This window comes from Dermacentor variabilis, chromosome 10 (assembly GCF_050947875.1).
Source record: "Dermacentor variabilis isolate Ectoservices chromosome 10, ASM5094787v1, whole genome shotgun sequence".
Taxonomy (NCBI): Eukaryota; Metazoa; Arthropoda; class Arachnida; order Ixodida; family Ixodidae; genus Dermacentor; species Dermacentor variabilis.
The window spans coordinates 87,960,978-87,986,639 of NC_134577.1; the positions used below are offsets into that span (position 1 = coordinate 87,960,978).

Consider the following 25,662-nt stretch of genomic DNA (forward strand, 5'->3'; position numbering starts at 1 on the left):
GTATACATTTAGTCCTTCGTGAAAATAAAACTAGTCAGAAGCTAGCACTCCTTTCACTCTGCCTGTCCATTTTCCTTCAGCATATGTGCACTGTGAACGCCATCAAAATGTGTACACCACCCCATTTAAAGACACATACAAAAACGAACCAGGGACACCGCAGTATCTGGTACCATCTATATTTGAAACGTCCATGGTGATCATCTTCGTGAAAAACTTCAGCACCCGGTCTCGCTTCCCAGAGCTGCTTGCTTGCCTGACAGCCGCCAGAAAGCACGTCACTAGGGAGATGACACACAGCCCCAGTCACGTTTGGGTTGAGCACAAGCATTCTTCCAAGGTTGCAGCAGCGAAGTTGACAAACAGTTGCACACTTCGAACGGCCTCCTGCTAAGCATGAGCCGTCGCATGCACAGTGACGTGCTCCTGACTTGCAGAGTGCTATCTTCGTCAAAAGCACAGCGAGCAGATATTTTCTCGTGCTACCAGTAACGGCAAACAGTGCAGATAAGCATCGTCTCTGCAATCTGGAGTGCAGTTCTTGTGTCCCCTGTACCGGCTTGACGGGGCTGTGGGTCCTGTGATGCACACGAGAAAGAACTTGTGATGCACGGTGGCCTCGAGTTCACACCTAGCTAAGCTGCTACACTGCAAACGGCTGCTTTGCCGCATGCGAGCTGCTATTTCCTAAATCCGGCAGGAATGTGATCCTGCCCAGAAGGCCCCGCCGAAAGCCCTGGATGAAGTTAACCGCCGCGGTCTCCAGGTTGGGACGCAGGCTCCAGCCTGAAATGAGAAGCGACTTGGCTTAGTCAGTTCATCCACTCAACCTGCAGAGCCAGGTACTGCCCCAGCTACCACTGCCCTATTATCATTATCACTGTCTGAGCATGACACGAGCATCTGTTCAAAGGTTCAGGTAACCCCTCCAATATGCCAAGTAGAATTCACAATAAAAAAGAATGAAAACTCGGTCACTAAAAGTACCAAGGTCACACCCAAGGTCGCAACGAGATGGAATATCGTCGAATTTATTTAAGTGTGGCTACTGATTCAGTAATCCCAGCGACCTATTTCGTTCTACTGCTGTCTGTCACTTGAAGACACAGCGTTGATGGAGACAAGTGACAGACAGCATGTGTGCTGGCAGTACAGTCGACCTCCGTTGATTCGACCCACACGGGTCTGACAAAATTGACTGAATTATCCGGCGGGTCGAACTAAGCAAGACGAAGAAAAAAATGCCAGAACACACCAACGATTCATTAGGCACTATTTGCCTGAGTCTAATGAACCCCCGAATTAAATGCGCACCCATTTTCTATCAGTTCAACGTAGGAAAACTAAGGACTGGTCAAGTTCAAATTCAAGTTCAATGGTGAAGGCCAATTTCAGGATTGAGCTAACGAAGGTTTGGGCCCAGAGAAATGGATGGGCACTGGCCGAGACCTTTGGTTGGGATCAATATAACTGAAAAATCTAATTAACCGGAGTCAAATTAACACAATTCTACAGTATTTGTCTGCTGTATTTGTCTACTGTAAACAAATCTTAACAATATACTTGTCATGCAGAAGAGGGCGCTAGGTATTATTGCCAATGTATCTTACACTCAACATACCGCACCACTCTTCGATAGGTACCACATAAGAAAAATTCATGACTTGTACACGTATAGACTCCTACGGGAGTATTACTTCAGTATAAAGAAACATAATGTTAAGCTTGTGAAAATCGCCAAGCTGCATCACAATGTGCCTGCCTACACCGCTCGCCGCACTGAAATATGGAATGTTGTAAGACATAGGACAAATTATAGCAAACAGATGTTTGAAAATAATTTACCGAGGTTATTAAATTCCTTTAAGGAAATAGACATTGATATTGGAAAAATGAACCCTCCAGAAATTAAGGCTTTTCTACGCTTTTATACTTAGGTTTTACTATATAAGATGTAACATATTCTTCCCTCAATAATTTTTCAATAAATCTTCGATATTGCTTATCTCTTAAAACTGATTTGGAAACATTTCATTGCCTTGTTTACCAGCTTCTTTTGATGATTTTTGTGCTTTGTGACCACTGCTCTGCCAAGTGTATAGGATGCAGGGCCGGTCAAGCCTCAAGAAGGCTTTTTACCTGTTATCCTCAACATTGCATTTGCCTTGTAATGTTGGAATAAATATTTTGATTTGATTTGATTTGATCCTCACTTGGTGCTGTTTTTTGCATGAGACTATACATGACTGCTGCTTTCGATGCACGAGAGAGCCACCGTGAATAAACTTCACCTGACACTTGATTCGGGACACAAATTCGCTAGTACTTTTCTGGTAGTCAGTGGCTGTTCTTTTCACTAGTGAGTCCCTCACACATTGAACACTCATCAATTGAGGGAAAAGTGAAAGTTTGTCTCCTGCGGCAAAGTACTTTCATGAGAGAGATATCAAATGAAACTTGTTGCATCAATGAGACAAAGGGCAACTCCGGCATTTTTTTTAACCATGTTAGGATATTGTCATTTTCAAATGGCATTGTCAGTCCCATCAGCAGTACGGTGGTTCAGTTTACTTAGAAAATTTATCAATTTTAAATAACCAATAAACAAGGCACCAAAATCAAAACAAGGCAGCTGACGTGCCCCGAGATCAGCACATTGTGCTGCAGCAAGACGACACGAATCACAGCTGTCAAAACTATGATCGTCAGCCGTCATCTCATAGAAAAAGGAGCCAGCTTCGTCATTTCTGGGCAAGTTGGCGGTGTAGGATCCAACATCACAAACACAGGGTGGCCAGTAAAAAAGTTATACAGTCATGGGCATGAGTTGGGAAGGCGCAACCAATCTTTAAAACTCTTTTTCAAGGGAACTAAGTGATTTGCAGTGATGTCGTTTGGCATAGATAACCAGAGTGCAAAAGAGAACATACATTCAAAATTTTATTAAGGCCAGTGGACATCGAAAAATCACCGGAGTTGCCCTTTAATGCATTTATCTCAAAGTAATGTGCTCACATATACACATGTGTACATGTACTCTCACACACAGAAACGCACACACTTGCATGCACGCACACTGTGACTTGGACATTGTTCCAGAATTTTAATGCCCATGAGACAAGCGGGAGCTTCACATGTATGGTAATGTCTCTAAGCTGCGAATTATTTCTGCTACAAGTTCTCAGCATGACATGATGCAGACCCATAAAAATAAAGTCGACTCCTGCTAATTCGACCTCGGTTAATTTGACTTCTTGCTCAATTCGAATGTACTGCAAGGACTAGGCAAAGAAGCCGTGTAGTGCTACAAAAGAAAGCTTGTTTAGTTTGAATTCAAAAGCATGCTGCATCTTTTAACCACCGGCACCCCCTCGTGCATGCAGAGGTTACTAAAGCTTGATAACTACGGGCTTAGAAATACTATTTGAAACTTTCGAATGATGAATCTAATAGTGTCCTATTCGATTCAGTATTCAAATAGAATAGTCACTATTTGTAAATGCAAATATTTTTCTAATACTTTTCGCATAATTTCAGAACGTCAAATGTGCCGAATTAAACATAATATTGCAGCAAAAGTTCGGTAAATTTTCATCCCCGCGGGCATAATATAGACATAAAACATGAGAACTTGTGTAGTGGAGCAGGCTATATATCACCTAAGTACCCACACTCTGCAGGCTATGTGGTGGCCATTTGCACTCTCTGAAGAGTCCCGCGCATTCAAATAACCTACTTGTTGGCTCCTAATGCTTCATTTGTGCTTTTAATAAACAATGCTTCATAACATACTATGTAATGACTAGGATACGAACATTGTTTCCTATTACGACATCATTCGTCGGCGCTTCTTTTGGCCTTCTCTTTTCCCCGTCATAATATTAATTGTGATAACAGCTGTTCATTATTCGATAACTATTTGAAAACTATTTGATATTTGATTCGATTTGCTTCTGGCGCTATTCGATTCGTATTCGATTCAGTCCCAAATATCACTCTTCACAGACCCCTATTGATAACACAAGCAAGTCAGCCTATTGTGAAGAAGTGAAGCTATTTTGTGTAAGCATTTAGTGGCCGACGCTTTTCCCGCCAGTGAAGCCATCTGTCCTCGCGTGTCTCATGTTGTGTCACAATTTAGCAAGCGCATATTCAGCAATTGGCTTCGTCCACTTCTGAGGCTGCATGTAACCACGTCGGCACTCTTCATGGAGTGCTGGTTTAGTTGTGCTTCAAGGGCAACAAACAAAAAGCAACAACTTTACAGGCTACTTCAAGCAATTAAAAAAAAAATTCGAGTTAACAGGAGTTCATTGCATCACAAGGTAACATTTCATTTGTCATCACATACCTTCATAAGTGCGAACCTTGTTGACGACACGCATGTTGATCGCTGTCTTGAGAAGGACTAGTCTGATGTCATCGCATGGCCCATCCAGTCCCAAGTAGTCGACGTAACTGCAGCAATGCGAGACAGACCGAGCCAGATAACGTAAATGATAAACACCACAGGCAAGAGCGTGTGCTTAATTTAGTCTGAATCCTCATAGCCTGCTCAAGGTCCACTGCAGGACGATACAGACTTTAGCAACCATTTGTATCCACCAGTGCACATGTGGGAGTGCTGAGGTTCCACATATATGTTGGCTGACCTCCCATCCTATGCCCACAAACATTCTAATCTTACTTCATCGCTCCATTTAATCCTCTGCTGCCCCCAGTTGCACTTCCCTTCCCTTGAGACTGCATTCTGGTAAACAACCCATTGGTTACTTGCCCCCACGGGATCACATTACCCACTCAGCTCCACTTCTTCACATTCATCTCTATCAGAATACCTGTTCCATACTGTTGCATTTTGCTGGCTGCTATGTCGCATTTTCGCGGTCCCAATTGAAATACCACTGACTCCCATGCAACTGTGTTTCCATCTGATATGTCGACATTCTGTAATGTTCCCACATCTTGCGTTGCATTTGAATGCGACGGTCACATAAATTTGGCGGTGCGGAGACAAATTCACTATTGCACGTTGCTGTCAGCCAATAAATGTACACTCGTGATTAGGCCTGTGATCCCGGCTGCGACCCCCGCCCAAAGTGACGGAAGTATGCGATCATCAGTCCTGATAAGCATGTCTCGAGATAATTGTGATTTGCGCGGCTCTCTTAAAGTCAGCTTCGCCGCAATACAGTTATATACAGCGGTGAAGCATATCAAGGTTTAAAAGGCGCCATTGTCACGGAACATAGTACATGTTTCTTAATTAGACATGAACGCATGTGCCGTTTCTGCTCGCAGTACGAGCACTGAGACGTCTAATAACTGCACTGGAAGCCAGCTAAACTTGTGTACTTGTTATTTTACTATGGGGATTTGGGGTCTTCCTCACTATTACATTTTTCCAGCTGTTACATTTTTTTCCAGCGGTCCCTTGAAAAACTTATCAATGAGGTTCTACTGTAATTGATCTTACTTGTCACTACGATCGCGTTGCTGTAATGGTAACCGTATTCATAGCTCAAAGCCAGTCAGTGAAACAGCTTCTGCAGTTCACGGTGACACCTGGGTTCTGCTCTGGTGGGCCTTTAAACAGTCAAGCTATATACACTCAACTGCAAAAGTTTATGGAATACAAGCTCTGAGAAAACATTGAATTTCCTAGCAGTCTGTGACAGTAGCCAGTGAGTGAGTGAGTGAGTGAAAACCATACATCACTATGTTGTTCGCATACGCTGGTACTGGTTGGAAATCCAAGCACCAGGCTGCGTTTCAAGGCAACGAAGATATTCAGCTTTTTCTTAGATCCCATGGTCTACAACCTTTTGCAGTTGACTGCATGTTTAGACATTCTAAGTGAGCTGCAAGATAGGCAAAATGACAGTCGTTGCACTGTCGCCACAATGCATATAGTTTTGAGCTTTAGAAATGAATCTTTTCAACACGGCGATCTGTCTGCAAGCACTGTTACCCATATCTCACAATCCATGAAGTCCAACAAAAGGCTTAAACAGTCTGTGCACAGTCCCAGTAAAGAAAGTACTTGGCAACAAGTCTATGACCCCACGGCCCACCTGTAATTGTGCTGCTGGTTGAGGCAGAAGAGCAGGTAGTCAGCCATTAGGACGTAGCCAACCATGTGGTCCAGCATGCAGCCTGCATTCACATGCACAAAGGTCTACACTGCTTCAGATGTCAGGAGCCATCAGCTACAACCTTCACACACTCACATCACTGCTTCCTCTTGAGTAATGTCACATATCATGTTGTATTTCTTAAATAAATGCAAAAGAGAAACACAAACCATAGTTAGGCTGATAGAATACATACACTAGAACCTCATTATGAGGAAGCTGCGTCCAAGATGGAAACACTTTCTTTATATCTGATGTATGTTATAAGCACGTATTCGTCACATGCTGGTATAACCGAGAAACATCTGACATTTGCTTAAAGGTGTCTGATAATTCATTATATCCATGTTCGTTATATCAAGGTTTGACTTCCTGTTCATCTCTTAAGCACAAAAGGGCTTGATAATTAGTGAAGGAAATGAAGATGAAACTTTTCTTTGACTTGCCGTAGTGGCACAGTGGATTCTGATTGGAACAGAATACAAAAAAACTTGTGTGCCATGCTTTGGGTGCACGTTAAACAAACCCATGCAGCCGAAATTAATCCGGAGCCCTCCACTACAGTGTGCCTCGTAGCTTACTGGACACTTTCAGAATACTTAAACACTGCAAGTTAATTCAATTCGGTTTAATTTCAAGTTTCACACTCAGATTGCAATGTCAGTGACCTCAGTGTGAAATTGCAGATTTGACAATATCTTCCTCTATTTCAGCCGTTTTCATGTTTGAAAGGTGTCCAAAACGTTACAAACTGAGACTATACTAACACTTTAATGCTGTGTAATTTTCTATAAGGGACAAACAGACATCTAAGAAGATGCTATCAAAGAAGATCGTGTTACAGGAAACTAGTGCAGCAAATTCAGGAAGCTTCATAATTATGTTCGTCTATATATATTTTTTTTCAGATGCATTTATGCCTGCACAGTACAGTAACCTCCTCTTGAGCTTCTTTAAAGTCCAAACTGCGAGGAAATTCCACTTTGTCTATACTGCTAATAAATGAGTAGTATATGCTACAGAAGCAATCCTAGGCAACATTGTGGGGCTGGTAATTGTCACATTTTCATATATTAGCAACCTTTAAAATGCACAGGAATAGACAATGCACGCACCTGGTGGTAACGGATATGACACATGAGCCAGCACGTCGGCTCCGAGATATCTTGGTGCACCGCGGGCGATTAAGCACCGCTGACGGTGCTTAATCTCTGAGATCATGCCAAGAAGACTTGCGTTTTGAGCGACGCATAACGTCTGCCAAGCGATAATGGTGGCGTAATTTTTTTTCTAGTTTCGGTATAAAAGAAACTCTGCTCTCACCAGCTTTTCATCATCCCATCCACTGGTATTTCAAACATAAATTTTTGCATGGAGGCTACTCTATCTTGACACTATCTGAAATCAGGCTTTTCACGCGGCCTGAGATTTCATTGCAGTTGGCTTTTAAAGAGACACTCAAGAGAAACACATCTGATTGAATTGATGAAGTATTCATTCGAAACTCTATTTTCATTAATTTCTTGCTAAGAAGTTGACTACTAGAAGAAAAAAATGAAGTGAAAGCTTCCTATTTATTTATTTATTTATTTACTTTCTAAGTTTTTGCCAGAGCCCCAGTAACAGTATGGCAATGTGAAGTCATGAAAGGCAACATATTTTCTCATATTTGAGCCACTGTGGTGCAGAAAATTTTCTTTGAAACTTGTCAAGTTTAGTCATTGGCTCTAAAAACCAATGTAGTCCATCTTTGCCAGTAAAAATTTAACTACGCCAGAGCACACACTGTCAAAATCAGTGGTGACAAAGCAAGCTATTGCTCGAACCCCAAGGTGCTGTCTCCACTCGTCTTCCATTTTTGCATCTTTTCTGGCTCATTAAGCCTTCTATATATATATTTTTTCACATTTATTTATTAAATACTGCTAGTCTGAATTCCAGTCCTCAAGCAGGAGTGGGTTACACTTTCGGTACAAATGCACTTCAACAACAAAAGAGCACACATACAAACAAACGGAACTGGAGAAATGCAATTAGTTTGCCAAGTATGGCACTGAATACAATATTATAATTTCATATGGCAAATATTCCATATAGTATCAACATGTGTGGGCAAAGTGTGGACGCTTTAGGTGAAGTGTTGCTCAACATTTGGCAACGTGGGGAAAAATTAAGAAAAAGATGTGCTTTATTAAACGCGTTAGACACATCAACGCAACGCACAGTATCGAGCAAACATAACTGAAAAAGCGTAAACTAGAGAAAAGCAAGCGACAAGGGCAATGCTTTCATGGCACGCTGCTAGATTATTGGCGATAAGACACTATCATTTCGTGTTTTGACGTGCGGCAGTGAAAGCGGAAACAGGAGAGCACTTGATCACTTCTCTGGGTAAACGATTCCAATCACGGATGGTACACAGGAAAAAAAGAATTCATATAAGTGTTAATTCTATGCAAAGTTTCGCTAACTTTCTTTTAGTGGAAAGAACAAGTGGGATACTGCATAAGAGGTCTCAAGTACATGCTTTTGTTGATTCCAAGCTTGTCATGGTATATCACATAAAATGTTTTTAGCCTTTTGCGATAGCGTCTTGTTTATAAAGATTCTAAGTTTGCAGAAAGACCAGTTGGCGACGTTTTGCTCACGATAAGAGTGGCCATCTTTTTTGTTTTTTTGGCAATGCGGAAGCGTGGCTTACCTATACAGCTCTATATATTTAACTTTCCGGTGTCTCTCTAATGCAATTAATGCCACCATGCCACAGATTTAGATTTTTGTCATCAACAAACTTTGGTCTGGTTGAGTTAGCTTGACACATCCAAGAAAATAATTTGCAGGTTCAGGTTATAACTCTTTCATTAACAAACCAATAGGCAAATATATTTGTTTGTTTGTTTGTTTCTAGATGCCAGTGGTAGCCAATGGCACGTTGTCTTTAATGTGGTGCAGTGAATATGAATAATTTGTGAGCAAAGAGCAATAAATGCAAAACACAAAATAGGACGCAAGTGTGCATCATGATTTAATGAATTTCCATAGCAAATGATGTTAGTAATGTGCCAAAAGGCAGACACAATGCAAACTGGGCTAATAAAGGTTACACTCAGATTCCCTGTCATTATCACCCATTTATTACATTTCTTAATTAACATTTTAATTGCAAATTCAGAGTTTAAGCCAGTGAATGAAGATATGTCTGCCTGGATTAGACCAGATATATCTGCCAAGACTATCAAGATCCTTCTCGAGACAAGCCATTCACGCTATTACGTCGCATCGCTTCCAACACTGCTGCAGCGTCAGCGTCGGACTGAACTTTCTTGGGGCTTGACACATCATTCCACACAGCGTCAGCACGGCGTTTGAACCAATCAGTGCTGCTTTGATGCCCTGTTCACCTTCCTCCTCCCTCCAACCGATCATCAGCAGACCAACACCTCCTCCACTCGGGTGACAAAGCTTCCTCACAAAGCATGTGTTTGCCCTCCTCTCCACAACTGCGAGGTGGCAGAGGGTTCTTACCGGCATACCCATTTTGGCAAAGCACTACTACCCCTCCCATAGAATGCGCTTCTGCTGGGCCACCTCCTATACAGTCTATCACCAGCCTACTCCTCCGGTCGAACCCACTGGGCCCTCCCGGCCGGGCTGCTCTGATGGTGCTAGGACGACCCTCTACCTTTCTCCCTCCTACCCTCTCTCTCCTTTACTGCCATCTCCTCCACCCTGCTGGTGCTGAGCCATGCTCCCGCATGGGTCGCAGAAGATAGTGCTAGCCTTTCCTCCTTCTCCACAAGAACCCCTTTTCTCTCTCTGCATTAAAACCAGGTGCTGCCAAAGAGAGGCAGACACAACCGAATAAGGTACTGCAGCTATAGCATTGATGCATGCCCAGCGCAGCGGGAGGCTAATTTGGGCACGGCCAGTCAGCCAATGGGCCGATATTGCATCACCTTTCCGTCTCACTTTGCATCCTACTCGAACGATAATGAGACGCTACTTACCGCACAGTGCCAATTGCAGCGCAGTGTGGGGGTCGTTTGTGGCAGGACTCAGGATGCCAGGTGTGTCCAGCAAGTACATCAATGGGTCCTCGCTGATCTGCATGCATGTTGTTTGGTATAATTTGTTTGTCAACAAATACAGTCATGTGAGCAGGCGAGAGGCCGTACTAAACATATGGAGAATGCTACTACATAAAACTACTACATAAAGCTTTCATGTATGAATTGGTTTTTCTCTATTAACCATTTCTGTGAAAACATATTTTTAAAAAATGCTAAGATTTCGCCAATTTTCTAATAGGCCTCATTGAAAGCTCTTGCCTTGAGAGAGACTGTACCATCTATTTTGGTTCTTGTCTTTTCAACCTGCTCCCTTCAAGCTAGCTGCGCAAGGCATTGAGGGCAACAGGGCCCTATGATTACCTATTGCATTATCTTAACAATTTATCTGTACAATTGACCCTAGCAAACTCTTTGAAAGATTGCCCTGAAATAATTTACTTCTGCTAAGTAATAGAGAAGACTAGCTCATGATCTCCTCACCTTATGGATCACTGCATCAAGTACACACTGTAATCGATCACCTTTTACAGTTGAAAAGCAAGGAAATACTAAGTAAATTATGCAATTGACCATAGTGGCTGGCTTCTGACTGGTGGCTGCATAGAGATAAATTTCAACTTGAAACATGAAGGAAACGGTACAAGAACACAGGAAAAAGACAAGAACCGAACAAAAGGAAGACGAGAATCACTATCACTACATTACAATGAAGTCATCTATTTATGCAGCACATGACACTGCACCCATACTGGTGATATCATATGTCCTAGTTTGTTTTACAGCAAAGCTGTGAAGGGGCATTTCACAACCATTTTTTGTGCGGCGGCGTGCTCGGTATCATTCATCGACGCAACCTGCATCAGAGTCCCAAATTTTCCCTTTGAAACTTAGTTATCAATGATTATATAATAATAGTCACCTTGTGTATACCTCACAAAAATAGCCAACACCTCCACCGAGTGGTTTTTCTAGCCATTGATACAGAATTTTTTTTTTCTCGCGTCGCGTTTCACCCTCCACATTGAAGGTCAGCTAGGCATTTGCATGGCTGCAGTGGTAAAGAGTAGCTGGCAATGTCGTCTACATCAAAACCCAGAAGCGGGCCGGGCCGTATGAACAGGGCAAAGGTGATGAATCATCACTAAGAACAGACAGCAAATAGATCTTCTAGTACTTTCAAAGGGTATGAGAATTAACTTATACAGCTTCATTATCTTAAGTATTAGTTTCTCAGATCGGGCACACATCCGAGAAAGACTTTTCTTTTTTCATGCATATTGGTAGCGCCCTCTATATATTGGCATCCGCAAGCAATGAGAACTGGTTTTCAGTCACCACTATGTTTTTCAATTGTCATCTCTGCTCTCTTTCTCTCTACTGTTTCCTTCATCTTTCAGAATATGCCAACCAACCCAATTCACTATGTTTCTGCAGTTCATTTCAAATTACAAAAATGTTTAACAAAATCACATATGCATCACTTAAAAAAGAGCACTACAAGTTACTGTCCCAGCCAATACACACGCAATGCTAGGTTCTCACATGACGCGCCAAATGGGTCCCAATTTTCAAAAAATCACATTCATGGTGAATGCACTTCATGCCAAGGACCCTACCTTATGATACAAGTTGCAACCCTACTCGAGGCATTTGTTACACACACACAAACACTCTGTAAACACACTTTAAGCTCTTTAGCATTTGTCATGAGACACAGCTGCTTCATGACAAAAGTATAAATCAATATTTGTAGGAATCGGGCGATTCACAGCATCAAGCTACCGTGTCAAAAGCAGAGCCAGACTCCATAGTCCAACTATTGCAGGCGGCCACCAATTTCAAATCAACAGCACACCCATATTCCCAGCCGTGCAGTACTTCCAGACAGGAAGTGTATTGTTTATCACTTGACAGAACAAAATGAGAGCCGATGTTCTTGATGCCCTAGCATCAAGCATATTGTCACGGCTTGTTTGCTTGAAGAAGAGGAAGTGGCATTTACTGGTTACAAGGAGGAGAAGGATGAGTCGCTTTTCGCCGACCCCGCCCCATCTTTCAAGAAGGAAACACCTTCTGCCAGTGTAACAATATGTGTTAAAGATACGTCGAGCAGAAATGTTAAGCTAGATTTGTAGATTACACTTCTGGTATAGCAAATGGGTTATTGTCAGAATCATGCGGGGCATGGCAAGCTAGGAAGGACACAAGAACAGAAAATGAGTGTAGTTACTTTTTGGTCATTTCATGGCCGCTTTTTGAGAGCAGCACATGGCAGCTACATTCAGCAATGCAAACTTCAGTGAACGTTAACATAACAAGCCACCGGAGGCGGATGGGACAAGCAAAACATCTGCGGGTACACGAACTTCACCTCGGCACCATCGCTATGTTTCATTGTTGCTGGGCCGCCATAACAAAACAAGTAGCAGAAACAATGCAGCTCTGGAGATGCCTGTTCCTACAGCGAGGCACTGAGTTGCACATTGTGTCACAAAACACCCTCTGTACAGCAGAGTAAAGGCATGCCCACCTTGATGCGTTGCAATACACTCATCGTGACACCGGCCGTGGCACCGACACGTGTGGCCTTGCCTGCAAGAAAGAGTGTGAGTGAGTGAGCCACCACCGCTGCTGTTTCCACTGACACAGCGAATGTTTATTAATTGGTCAGCAATTGACAACAGAGCATTTTCCTAATTGGCAAGTGCACTTTCCTGCACTGCACACTTGCCAACTAATCACGGCACCGGTCATCGTTCAAACGAAGACAAGGTGCTAGCTGCACATGCTAGTCTTTGTCTCTTGTACATTCTTTCATAAAGCTACGTCTACATTTCCTGTATCATAATGTAAGCAAACTGCGCTTGTACATGCTGTTTACAAAAATGACTAAACCGCTATTAGTTGGGCCAAGTGCCTTGCAGGAGAGCTAGCTTTACAATTATGAAATGGGTCGATGGTCGCTGATCACTTGCTGCTGCCAATCAGGATGATGATGATGATGATGATTAAAATGGTGCACAGCTAATTGGGAAACCACATGCCCATGTTGCGACTTATTCCTTATTATTCCAACTTATTATGCTTATTCCTCATCAATGTAGCCTCACAGGGCTGATTCTTCAAAGCTGACGGTAGTGCATTAAGAAGATGCAGTCGGCTGCAAAGGTGTAGGGGACAGGCATTCCACAACAAATATGAATTTCTGCTCTGTTAAGGCAAAGCACTCCTGTTTTAATAGGTCGCTGTGTAGGTCGAAAAACTACTACAGAATGAAACTTTCAAACTGAGGTTATGTGCCCAGGCTTTGTGGGAATTCAGATTGTTCATGAAATTGATGTTCCATAAGATGTTGTGGGAGAATGCACGTACACCACTATTGACTTTCAGAAGTAAAAAAAAAACCATAGTGGAACTTGTGGTAAAGTGTTGGTGCTCCCTCATTGAAGCTATCGTAATTGTGAGTAGTCAGGTTTCTCTATATTGGGAAAGCTGAACACTCATGAATATGGGAAGGCTGTGAGCGTCGTCACAGTATGTAATGTAAACGCAACAGAGGTTCACAGGGAGACGGAGACTTTAAAGGATTGACACTGGGCAGACAAAGGAAGCCCGAGCGTATGTTTCAATAGGGTTACCAACAGGGGAACCTGTTAGAACGGGACTTGCGCTGATTCTTCCCTATCAAATTGTCGCCTGGCCAAATGTTTCCCGGTCGAAAGTCGCATTGATTCACTGTGCAAGTCATGTGAGATCCCGCTGATATTTCCCAACTCTCTTTCATCTCCAGCAAGCGACGAGCATGGAGGCCTCCAGTGCCGCTTCTGATTTCCTGTGCACGGTTAGCCAGCCACATTTCTACTTCAGAAGATGCAGTGGCCGCCCATGCCCCAGCGGGTATATCAGAAACCTCTGTTTATCCATCATATTCTCTTTGTGGTATCCTTGAGTGATGTTGACTAAGGCTAGGTGGCCTGCGTGAAGTACTAGTTGCAAATTGAACAAATGCTTTCCGGGTACACGTGTTTGTTGTCAATTGTTTCTGTAAGCAAGCGCCTAACTGCAGTTGTCGAGCAAGCATGCTGCAACTGCTGTGCCCAGAGTGCCAAGGTGTAGAGACGTTGGCACACTCGTATCCCTACACATTCAACAATAAGTAGTGTTGTCAGGCAAGTTAAGGCTGAATGGGAACAGGACAATCAGCAGTGCCTTGCCAACTACTGTGTCCTTGACACTGTCTGCTTTGCTCTGCTTTCTCAGGCACCATCACTGACCAACACCACCAATTAGCAGCCAGTAAGTGCAAACGCTATGACAAATTTAGAAAACCTTCCTTACTTCTCATATCTCATATCTCCAAACCTTCCTCACCCCCCATAGAAGCTGCCAGCAAACACGACTCACCAGTCCTGCCCAGGTGCATTTTCCGGAGGGCATTGATGAGAGACGACTTTCCCACGTTGGGGATGCCAATCACCATAATGTTGTAGTCGTACACCTGCATGCAGTGAGTGTGGGCCTGCGTCAGCTAACAAGGTGACAAGCTAATCTGCAATATGATGTGAAAGCACATTCTCCGAGCAGCATCGAACCGTTTAAGCCAGTTGATAACCGAGGGCAGAGCAGCTGCGATACAAGCATCAGTAGCTGGTATCTGCATTGTGGTTGTACACTATAGCCAACACCCGTTAATTTATGGGGTCTACATAGTGCTGTTTGAATTACATGAGATTCCATAAAGTATGCTGCAACACAAATGAACAGATGAATGCTCTCCATCGCGTCCACACAGATATAAAATCACGAAAGGGAAAACTGTCATCCACCTGAATGTAGAACACAGCTACAGAGGAGCATGGCAATTCGAGGTGCTCGGACAACTCCAGAAAGTTAGTGTCACCGTATGAGCCGAAAAGTTCAAGTTAACCAAAAGAGCTTGCCTGAACTGAGCAGCTTCTAGTGCACTGATACCGTAACAAACCAGCCAATATTTTCAAACTCATTTAACTTAACTGTAACTCTGAATTATTATCTACATTTTAATTATAGTAAGTATCATTAGACACCAACCATAAATCACTTAGGGAACAATCATGCACTTTGGTAAAAGAGATGGAAGACTCTGGGGGCAAGAAAAGAACTTGTGGTACCACGATGACAAGTAAATGAAAGCTGCAATTATAATTGTGTGTTGGGCTTATCGAGTTACATGCAAGAATGATCAATCAAATGCTGCATCACTTAGATGTTCTTCAACTCAGTTGTGTGTGCTGCTCTCATAAAGCACAACACTAGTCAACGGTAGAACTTCGTTCATACGCCTGGGAAAAAAAAATGCGAGAGAAAGACGCACTAACCGGGATAACGCGCAATCCGAAATCACTAAAAAATTTGGCAGACTCGGCTGTAGTTGGCATCTATGCAATGCAAAGTGTTGCACGAATCGTTGCGACACGAGACGCACGCCAAACTGGCGGGGTCCGAGTGACCAGAGACGCGTGCTCCTGTATTGTTTTTGTGGCTTCGGCAGGCTTATGTTTGCGCTGCTCAGATTCGGCCTGCGCCCGCAGCCTCCTCGGGTGGAGCACTTTGGCGTGAAGTTTTGACGTGCTCGCTTGGCACGAATCGTTGCGGCACGGGACACCAACTGGCATCGAGCTGATTAGGCCCCAGCGGCCTGTGACATGCATTGTCATTCTTTCATTGCACAGTGTTTTAAGACGGCGATGGGAAACTGAAATGAAATCGAGCTGGCAGGCCATAGTGGAATACCGTGTCACCAGAGCGAAACACAACGCTCATTTCACACTGTCTGCCAGCAGGGAACAGTGGCACATTTGGATTACCACCCATTAAAAGCCTGCAGTGCAGTTCCAATGGCAATATGCCATGTGTGCTGTAAACCAGATAGGCGAAGACGCTTATCGCAGTAAGGTTGGCGGCGATAGCTGTGAATGCGGCGTGTGACGACCTGGGAGGAAACTTGCTGGAATTGGAATAGGAAACTGAGCGCGTGCCGGCATTCTCACGTGACACAGGTGTGCAGATACTGCGGGGAAGCTGCTGCGGCGGGTGGCGACTGTCTTCGATCATGTGCACCTCAAGCCTTTTCTTGTTTAGATGGGATCTAGCAGGCAGAAGAGGTATCATACGATCGCAGCTTGGCAATGCACTGAATGTTAGTGCTGAAAGATTGTGTTTCCCGAGAATGGTATCAACCGGTAAACAAGAAGTGTAACTGTGTTGGGTAGTTTTTTGTCTTCTCAATGGTGAATGTTGGGTGCCAGAATATTGAACAAAACGGCATTGTATCAAAGATTTTCTACTGTATTTATACACTACATTGGCAAAGGAGTGATTTGTACAGCACGGTTGTGATACTGAGTGCACATGGGATGAACTGACTTTATCAAAAAGGAGGGTTTGCCGACAGCAAACCCTCCTTTGCCTATCCAACATCTCTTCCTGTAACGCATTTGGTACAAATGCCTCTCATTATGATGTGTAATAAAGTGGGGAACCCCAAACGTACAAACTTTAAGAGTCACAAAGTTTTCAGTGATGCATTACTGTAGCCTGCTGAATTTGTGAATCTGTGCTGGCTCGTAAACTTAAAATCCTTGTATGCCTGCAGTTTACAGTACATATGTTTACTGCAGGTTTACCATTACATTATACAGCTGCTTTGTCTGGCTGACAACACCAGCATGAACATATGCTTTCTTCACAACTGCATCAGCATTTTATGTAATCAACTTTGTGTTACACTCGTGTTTTGAAGGCAGCAACCTTTATCAAGCCGTATCTGAAGGCAGTTTTCCGAGGCAAAGTGGAATGCGGCCTGCTACTGTCCTCACCTCTTGTCGGTTGTAGCGCTCCGACTGGTGAATCAGGTCTGCGACCAAGGGCACGATCTGCAAGTGATATTTTGATTCATTCAGTCAGGCTGTCTTTGCAAGAAGTCAAAATTTATTGAGTCAGAATGTTCTCATTAGTGAGATACTCATGTGAACATTGACTGAGTCTGTTTTCGTGAGTGACACACACATGTGAACATTTAACGAGAAATTTTAATCTGTGTGGCTATCATATGCTACAACTTAACATGAAGTCGGTAGTTTACAAGTGGTTTTACAAAGTTGCGACATCTGTTTTTTATAAACCCAGTGTTTCAATTGGCCTTAAGTTTATAGATTTTCAGTGTTTGTTTAAAAAGAATGCAAGCACTAAATAAGAAGTGTGCTTCCAAATGTTGGCAGAATTTAACTTGCTTTCATTAATGTAGCAGATGTCGTTTAAATCAGTTTGGCGGTTGTCTAGTCACAGTAATTCTGTGTTTCACATGCAAATGAAAAGGGAAGTCAAATGATGCCCTGAGCTAAAGCCTGCTCATAATCATAAATGCAGTACCCTAAACATACACTATAAAAACATTGATGAGACCTCATGCACAAGATGTACTCGAGTCCTTAGCACAAATCACCAAATATATGGCATGCAAAAGAAGCATGGTATGAAAACTAGAAAATAACAACAACAACAAAAAAGAACAGAATAATAAGCCAAAGTTTTCACAAATTACTTAACGAGTTTCACATAAGATGGACAAGAGTATACGCTATGGAGTACTTCTGTTAATGTACATATTTGCAACAGCATGAAGGTAGTATTTGCAATGACATGCAAGAATAGTTCCAGAGTTGTTCAAAGTTAATATTCTACAAGCTAATAGCACTTACATTTTGCATTACCTGATGCGTAAATGTAATCTGACTCTCTCACTTTACTTTTCAAATTGAACAGAGACGCGTAGCAGGCCCAAAACCTTAATTATTTCATTCCTGCTCAGCTTAGTACTGAAGAGAGTGTTCATTTAATTTTAACCACCTGCTAGTTATGCCATATTTTAGGCATGGAAGTAATCGTTAGCACTGTCTAGACAAGCAAAAGCAAGGTTTCTTTAATTGTTCTTATTACTTGATACTGCCACTCTTCCTTTTGATATCTTGATAAGCATAGAAACGTGAGAAAGCTCATTCACGGTCAGTTTTGCGCTGTGTTCCTGTCCCGCTCTGTCTCGTGCATGAAATTTTTCCTATGCCTACGTTACTCTTACGAATTCAATAACATCTCCAACCAAAAAGGGGGCCCACTGCATACATTTACAACCACTGCACCACGACAAAGAGGTAAAGAAAAAGGCAGCTTGCAGCGACAGCAGCCTTCTTTCTTCAGCACTGACATAGTACCCCCTACTCCACGCAACCCTACCACCACCTCCATCATCACTGTTCATCAACCATACCAGGAAAACAAACTTATCAGCCTAAGTGAAAGTCCCTCCCTCCACTAGAGTATACTTCCATTAATTCAACTCCAGTTAATTCAGTTCCAACTGAAGGTCCCGGCCGGTGTCCATGCATTTCCGTGGGACCAAACTTTCATTATTTCAACCCAGAAATTAGCCTTCACCAGATATAATTCGAACTCGGCTGGTCATCACGCACGCACCCCACACCAATGGCGACTGCAATGGCGACTCCAATAGCGGCAGCATTGGCGGCGCTTAGGACATAGCAAACATGTTGAACACACGTCATCTTCCCACCCAAAACACCTATTTGTGGCCTGGCATAGCAAGATTCCCAAGTGGTCGTGGTAGCTCACAATGTCTGATTACGGTGACGAGAAAAATTAGCGGACAACCTGCAATGCAACACCAACTAGCCCAAAATTTTATTCTTCTGATTGTGTTATTTACTCTATACTAATGCGCGCTATTTTAGCAGGAAAATTGGACTGCAAATTGCCGGTACAGTTTAATCAGGTATGAAACACACTGCGTTTGCCAAGTTTGTATACTTTACTGCATTACGCAATTGTACTGCGGCGAAGTTAACTTTACAAACCTGCCATAGTGCAACACATGTCGTACCCTTGCCAATTTTTCTTTCTAAGACGTTGGTTATACATTAGATTTCTAGTTTATTTAGGAGCTTTAAAGTCATTTCTACATTCGTTCTCTACTTTGGACACACAGAAAGCGGGGGCGTGTGAAAATTGGGAAAATGCTGCCAAATGAACTTTCGATTGCACTTTTGCTCGGTCTGAATCCAATCATGATCTGTGCATCGCAATCAGGCCTCTCGATCGCGATCATAGGCTGATGACCAAGTATTTCTGAGAGTTGCAGATCACGAGCATAATATCCGTAACCACAATGGCAAACGAAACAATATTTTTTTGAAAAAAAGATTTTATATTACAATTTTATACAAGTCTGATAAGTGCTTTGGACTCACTAACGACAAGTGGTGTGCTTGTGCTGACCGAAACTGGATGCATAATGTTGGACTTTGTACAAGGGATCATTGTCGATTGTGGTCAAGAAATTAAATCTGGATTGGGCCCAATCATGGCAAAACGTGATTATGTGACACTGGCATTATTTTTGTTAATTTCATTGTTATAGGTCATTTACTAGAAAAGAAAATTCCGATCAAAATTGAACTTTTCTTAATTTTACACCAAAACCCTAAAGTCGATATGTCAGTGTGACATAATGGGTTTGCAGCTCAGTAAATCAAACTTGCTCAGTTCATTCACTGGCTCAGTTAGAATACAATGTAGTAGTCCATCTTTAACTATTAAAAAATTTAATTAGGCTCGAGCAGACATCGTCAAAATCCATGATGTCATGGCAAGCAGGAACACAGTTCCACATCAAGAAAAATTTAACAATTTGTTCACCTATTGTTCTGGCAATTAAAAGTACATTTGTACAAAATAACACAGTTAAATGTTATTTCAGCGAAAGCTTAATTAAATTTGCACAGTAATTAATTATATAGCATATGGCTTGTCGAACTATCCACAACTGAAAACTCGCTCTGGCATATCAAAAGTGCCATGTCTTAGGTTTCCTGTGCCTAAATCAGAACTCAGTTGCTTACTATTACTGTGCACAAAAACAGCAGTCAAGCCTTCTAACTTGGTGCACAATGAAGAAGAAAAAAATTTAGAAAGGATGCTAGAAGAGATCACAAACAATATAGTACACACAACTTAAAGAAGTAATTCAATACTATTTTTAAGAACAGAGACGTCATATATGACCTCTCTGCTTTGCTATTTACCTGCAGAACTTTGAAGCATCAAATTGAGTGTAGCATATACCGTATAGACTCATGCAAGGACCGCACTCCCAATTTGGCAGCCAAGAATTTTGAAAAAAAAAAAATTCCAATGGGGAAGCAATCACATTCCGTGCTGTGATGCCGCATGCAAACTGCTTACTTCTGCGCGCTGCTACTACATGGTGAGAGAGCTGCGCGTCGGCCTCTGGTGCAATGGTACATCCGGGGTGTGCACAAGTCGCCAAGTGCGCCTGCATCATTTCGACCAATAGGTTTGGTCCCGCGTAAGGGCTGCACTTCGTCAAAATCATGAAAAAAAAGTGCATCACTCGCACGAGTCGATATGGTGTGCAATATGTAGGGCATTACGGGGCTAACATCCCTTTAAACGACTGAGAGCAAGGAGGCTCATGCAACGTCGGTCGCCGAGATTCACCAACCTTGTCCACATTGCGAGACGGCTCCGTGCTACGGATGTGGAGGACGTTTCGCGTGCCCAGGTCACGCAGCTGCTGGGTGGCGGTGGCCTTGGAAGCGGGATCAGCGAGGTCGGCCTTGTTGAGGAGCAGCACGTGAGGCTTGATGGCCGCCAGCATGGACAGAAAGTGTGGGTTCCGGCCGCTTAGCGGAACCTGTAGTTTGCACAGGTAAAGGAAGATGCTGCAGTTTGGCCCATAACATGATGACGATGACAATGACAAAGCAAGGGCGCAACAGCAGGGGCAACATTAGGCGCAGTAAGCCTTGCACTGTATCGTGCAGTATTGATCTGAGCAAAAGGCAAATCAGTTCCGCAGAAGCCCGCAAAGTGTAGGAAGGTTCACGAAAGGTTTTTTTTTCTCCTGAGAAACCCATGTGGGATCTTCCTTTGTAGCTTTGTGCTACGGTTAGACGGAGGACAATTTTTTCCTTTTGTTAACCTCCCTCCACATTGCAGGACCATGCAGAACCGATTTGCCATATCCAGTGGCCCTGTTTTTCGAATTTTCGGTTAATTCGCTCTCGCTCTGCAATCTGTTGTCCTCTTCGTTAGAACAGATGGTTGAGTGACCGCCCCGAATTGGTGCTGGTCTCGGGTTCATTCAAATACCGAATCAGGACAAGCTTTTTCTTCAACTACGACGCTTTCTTTCTCAGAAACCCATACTTTGTAGCTTCATGCTACATCCGGGTGGATGACGATTTTCCCTTTCATGGTTTCAGCAAACATTCAGAGATGCATGCTAGCAATCTTATTTCTAGCAGAAAACTTTGTTCACTTACAACTCTAGTCCAAGTCATCTTTGTTTGTGAATGTGGCAATCCCTAATAGTGAAGAAGTGGAGAGACAAGGCATTTTTTTTTCTTCCTTCCTATCATGTCTTTCACGAGCAGTAAAACAGCGCTAAACAACAGGACGAGAAGAGGGACTCAGACACCAGCGCTGACTAACAACCAATCATGAACCAACCAGCCCAAATGCGTACTCTTCTGCAGTTTATGTCTTTCACTTCTTACTACTGGCTTCATTTAAGTTCTCCCACCTCGGAGCTTGTTTATAGATAAGCTGCAGAGCATGGCATCGACCAATCATAACCTATCAGTCAATCACAGCAGTTGGCAGCATGACTGTGCTATCCAAGCACAATATTCTCCTCTGCTGTAGCATCAGTTGAGTGACTAAGAAGTAAAACCTTCAGCTGACAATCTGTAGGCCCACTATATCGTGGGACCCTGCAATTTTTTTTTCTTTTATCAGAAAGCCCTTTGGTATTCCTGCTACAGTCACTGGCAATATCAGTGACCATCAAACAGCAAAGGGAGCGAGTCCATAATATCTATCACTGGAAAAAAAGTAATTGTGATGTAGCAGCGCTAGAAATAGGCACAGACGAGACAATGGCCTGTGCCCTTTTTTTTTTTAATCACTATATCAAGAAACATTCCAACTATGCGACACCCACAGTATAAAGGATGTTCCAAGCCTGCTACCATGGCCATGAGTAGTATTGGCTAACAATCCCAGGGCTGATCTTATACACATACAGAAACACCCAAGAAAGTGGGTGGGAAGATGGCTGCTGCAGTAGGTGAAATGGTAAAGCACTGCAGGAATAATGCAGCAGATGTGGGTCCAGCTCAAACCTGTAGCAAGATATCTTTTTACCCACTTTGAATTTCCCTTTAACTTATTATTTCCAACTCTCAATAAAAGATTACAATTAACTTCCCCTGAGCTCTTTCTGGCTTCGTTCATTCTCTGTCACTTTGTATGGTTGTGGCTACAAAATAAGTCTAGCCCCTCGGATCCCCTTACTCTTCACGCCTGACTCGCCCGATTCTCTATTTTGGCGCAATTTACTGTGCTCGCGAACAACTTAATTGCAATGTCATCTTCATCTACTTCAATATCACCTGTTGTAGCCTTTGAAATATGTGCATACATGCCAAATCAGACAGAAGTTCACAGCAAGATGAAAGTTTGCAGGAATTAACGGTGGTCAAACAAGAACTGTGTCTCTGGAGCCAATGTTTTGACAAGGAGGCTTGCCTTCGTCTTGTAAGCAACTGCCTAGACAAACACAAGTTCCCTTGTCAAAAAGCAGTCTCCAGCGACATTCCTTGCTTGACTGCTGTTGATCACAATGTGCACAGTTTCCGCCACTCACAGAGCCTGCATGGCACTCAAAAACTCATGCAAATTGCCAAGGCCAAATGTTACGTGATAGCTCAATGGTTAGTGTGTTTGGCTCCCAGCTACAAATTGTCGCAAGAAACATGAGTGACCTTTAGTGGCAGTGAAGGGTCAAGCTTTGTTTTTCTTCGCCATATGGTGAGAGTGAAGTTGAGGACAAGATGTTGGCCCAAGGATGCCAACAACGTGATAGCAATGGTACAATGTCACAACGGTGTGACAACGACACCATAGTGGAGGAATCTGAGAAGTGCTTGCAACGTGCACCCGCCATCTACCAACTTGCGAGATGAATTACAGTAACCACCATTATCAGCATGTAGGGCCACTGTAGCCAATCAAACACCTCCCAAGCCATTGCTGAACAGGTTATCGTCAATCTTTTGGTGTATTACAGTCTGGCACACTTTTAACAATCCCGGTTATAGTGAATGCTCGGTTATTACTTAACGAAGATGGCATGACGGTCATAAACTTCATGCGAGCTATTGTAGCGCATCTCAGAACAGAAATGTCATGACTCCAAGATCCTTTAGAGCAAATGCGGTAGTACGGCTGTAGAAATGATAAAGGTAGCTTGGATGGAGGCACATTGCATCAAAAACTGTTTTCGCCCGAGAGTAAGGAACTGTAGAGCTCGGAAGCAATCATATCTGGCCTGTGGATTTATGGCAGCACACCAGTGAAGCGCAGTCAAGTGCTGCTGACATCGGTCAGAATGGCTTCATTGATACGGATGACGGAGTCGATGTCGCAGAGTCATGCACGAGTGAAGGCATTGCCCGCGAGGTGCAAAGCTTTGTCAGCGATGACTTGGATGGATAAATTGAGGAGACCGCAGAATCGGTACTACCATCTGCAAACACGTCAACCAAGGTTTAGCAGACCACGATGCTAAAACATTTCATCTGCAGCAAAGCTCTCGGTGATGAGTGTTTGTCTGCTTGAAGCAATCTGGAAGCCACGATTAGTGGGTCAGCATCGAAGAAGCAAAGCAAGCTTACCGATTGCTTTGGAAAACAATAAATGTTTTTGCAATTTTTTTTGCTTATGCTTGATTATCCGCTTATTATGAATGCTCGGATATAGTGAATGCACCCTGCCTGACCGTGATGTTTGTTATAAGTAGGTTTGGCTGAATAAGGAATAATAGGAAATGAAACATGGATTTCAGAACATGCTGACAACACAAGCACACATAAGGTGACAAAGCTTCATGAGGCTGGTTAGCACAGTGTTTGATGACACTTGAGGGTCCCTTGAGTTGCACTCCACCATTATTTCTTTTTTTACAAGCTGCATGTAGACATTGCCAAGCAATGCTGAGCTCACTCGTACCCGAGCATCATGAAGTTCCAGGATACAATCCACCGACTTGAGCTTGCGCTGCATGTCTTTCATGCCTGCACATATTGGAGACATTGGACAGTATACATTATTACATGTAATCATGCATATGTGGCATATGTGAAGCTTGCGCACAATATGTGTCTCCCTCTTGTGTGTGTGTGTGTGTGTGCGTGAAACAGCTAACATGCAATTTGTAAAACACATATGCTTTCATTTCCAAAAAGTAGCTACAGTTTCAAAGCTGCCCTGTTTCTTCTGAAAAGTGTCACAAGGGAAGAGATCTTTTGCACAACCTGTCGCACAGATAGACACATGCAGCCCTGCGCAATAAATTGTTTGAAATTGCAAAAGCTAAAACTGTTTCCCGAAGCAATCGACACGCAAATCCGGTAAACCTTTGGACTACTTGTCAACACAATGCAGAAAAAGTGCAATAATGCGAACTTAAACAAAAAATTTATATCTTTTTTTTTTCTTTTTCCTTTTTAGCGGGCAGTGGATAGTCACACGGCGAAACATTCTCCAAGGCGCCCATTTTTCTGCAGATGGCCAAAGAAAGAAGAGAGTACACGCGAGTTTTTTGTAAGCAGCTGCTGTTAACAAAGCAAGACATTTTGCTTCTTGTTGTAATGCGGATTCTGAAACCGAGAAAGTTAATGATCGATCGAGATCGACCAGAGAGAGGAACTGTCCATGGCATCGTATATCGCTAGGCTTCTGCTCTTCTGTATAACAAGCGTGAATGCCAACTCTTCAGAAAACGTACCGGGACGGTCTAAAACTGCGAGCGATATTTTTTTTTTTTTTTAGAAGTGTTCATTCCGTACAAAGCATGGGATTTAGCATTGAAACATCGCTAAAGCATGGGATTTAGCATTGAAACATCGCTGGTTCCCCATTCCGCCTTCCTTTATATAGTACGTCCTTCTAACTGCGCTCATGCGTGATTTTTCATTGGAGAACCAGGGCGGTTGTCTTCAGAGAGCCCATATTTAACTTCCAGGGTCATGAAACTTGACATCACGGCGCGCTTGCACGATTTACTCAGCGCGGCCGGATAACCTTCAGGTCAGCGGACCGCGTACCCACCTGTGTACATGTGCGTCGGAAACCATTTCGCTATGTTTTTCGGTGTCACATCGAACGCCTTGCGGAAAGTGGTCTTCACGGCCTGAAAGGATGAGCTGCTCATCTTGCTCATCGGCGAAAGCAGCGTGTAGCCATGTGTTGTGTAGCGAAGTAGCAGACCGCGATGTTTTGGATCCGGCTGGCCGGAAATCGAACTCGAGCTGGCTCTT

At 43.2% G+C, this 25,662-nt stretch overlaps 1 protein-coding gene across 1 annotated transcript; it reads right to left on the reverse strand.

The window, feature by feature from the left end:
- Nucleotides 1-163: 163 nt before the first annotated feature.
- On the reverse strand, nucleotides 164-25,645 carry LOC142560778 (mitochondrial ribosome-associated GTPase 1). The gene is made up of 10 exons (XM_075673107.1): nucleotides 25,454-25,645; nucleotides 24,353-24,417; nucleotides 20,781-20,972; nucleotides 17,062-17,118; nucleotides 14,609-14,702; nucleotides 12,735-12,796; nucleotides 10,142-10,238; nucleotides 6,075-6,156; nucleotides 4,352-4,458; nucleotides 164-786 (listed from the first exon to the last, which is right to left on the reverse strand). The coding sequence occupies exons 1-10, from the start codon at nucleotides 25,563-25,565 to the stop codon at nucleotides 644-646; spliced, it is 1,011 nt and encodes a 336-aa protein (XP_075529222.1). The 5' UTR covers nucleotides 25,566-25,645; the 3' UTR covers nucleotides 164-643.
- Nucleotides 25,646-25,662: the final 17 nt, after the last annotated feature.

Bases quoted from the DNA above. Each gene is read 5' to 3' on its own strand.
- LOC142560778 (XM_075673107.1), bottom strand. From the start codon at position 25,565: ATGAGCAAGATGAGCAGCTCATCCTTTCAGGCCGTGAAGACCACTTTC. The intron at 17,119-20,780 runs GTTGGTGAATCT...TATCACTTGCAG, and splicing joins CGTCTCGCAATGTGGACAAG to ATCGTGCCCTTGGTCGCAGA. The intron at 14,703-17,061 runs GTGAGGACAGTA...CACTGCATGCAG, and splicing joins AGCGCTACAACCGACAAGAG to GTGTACGACTACAACATTAT.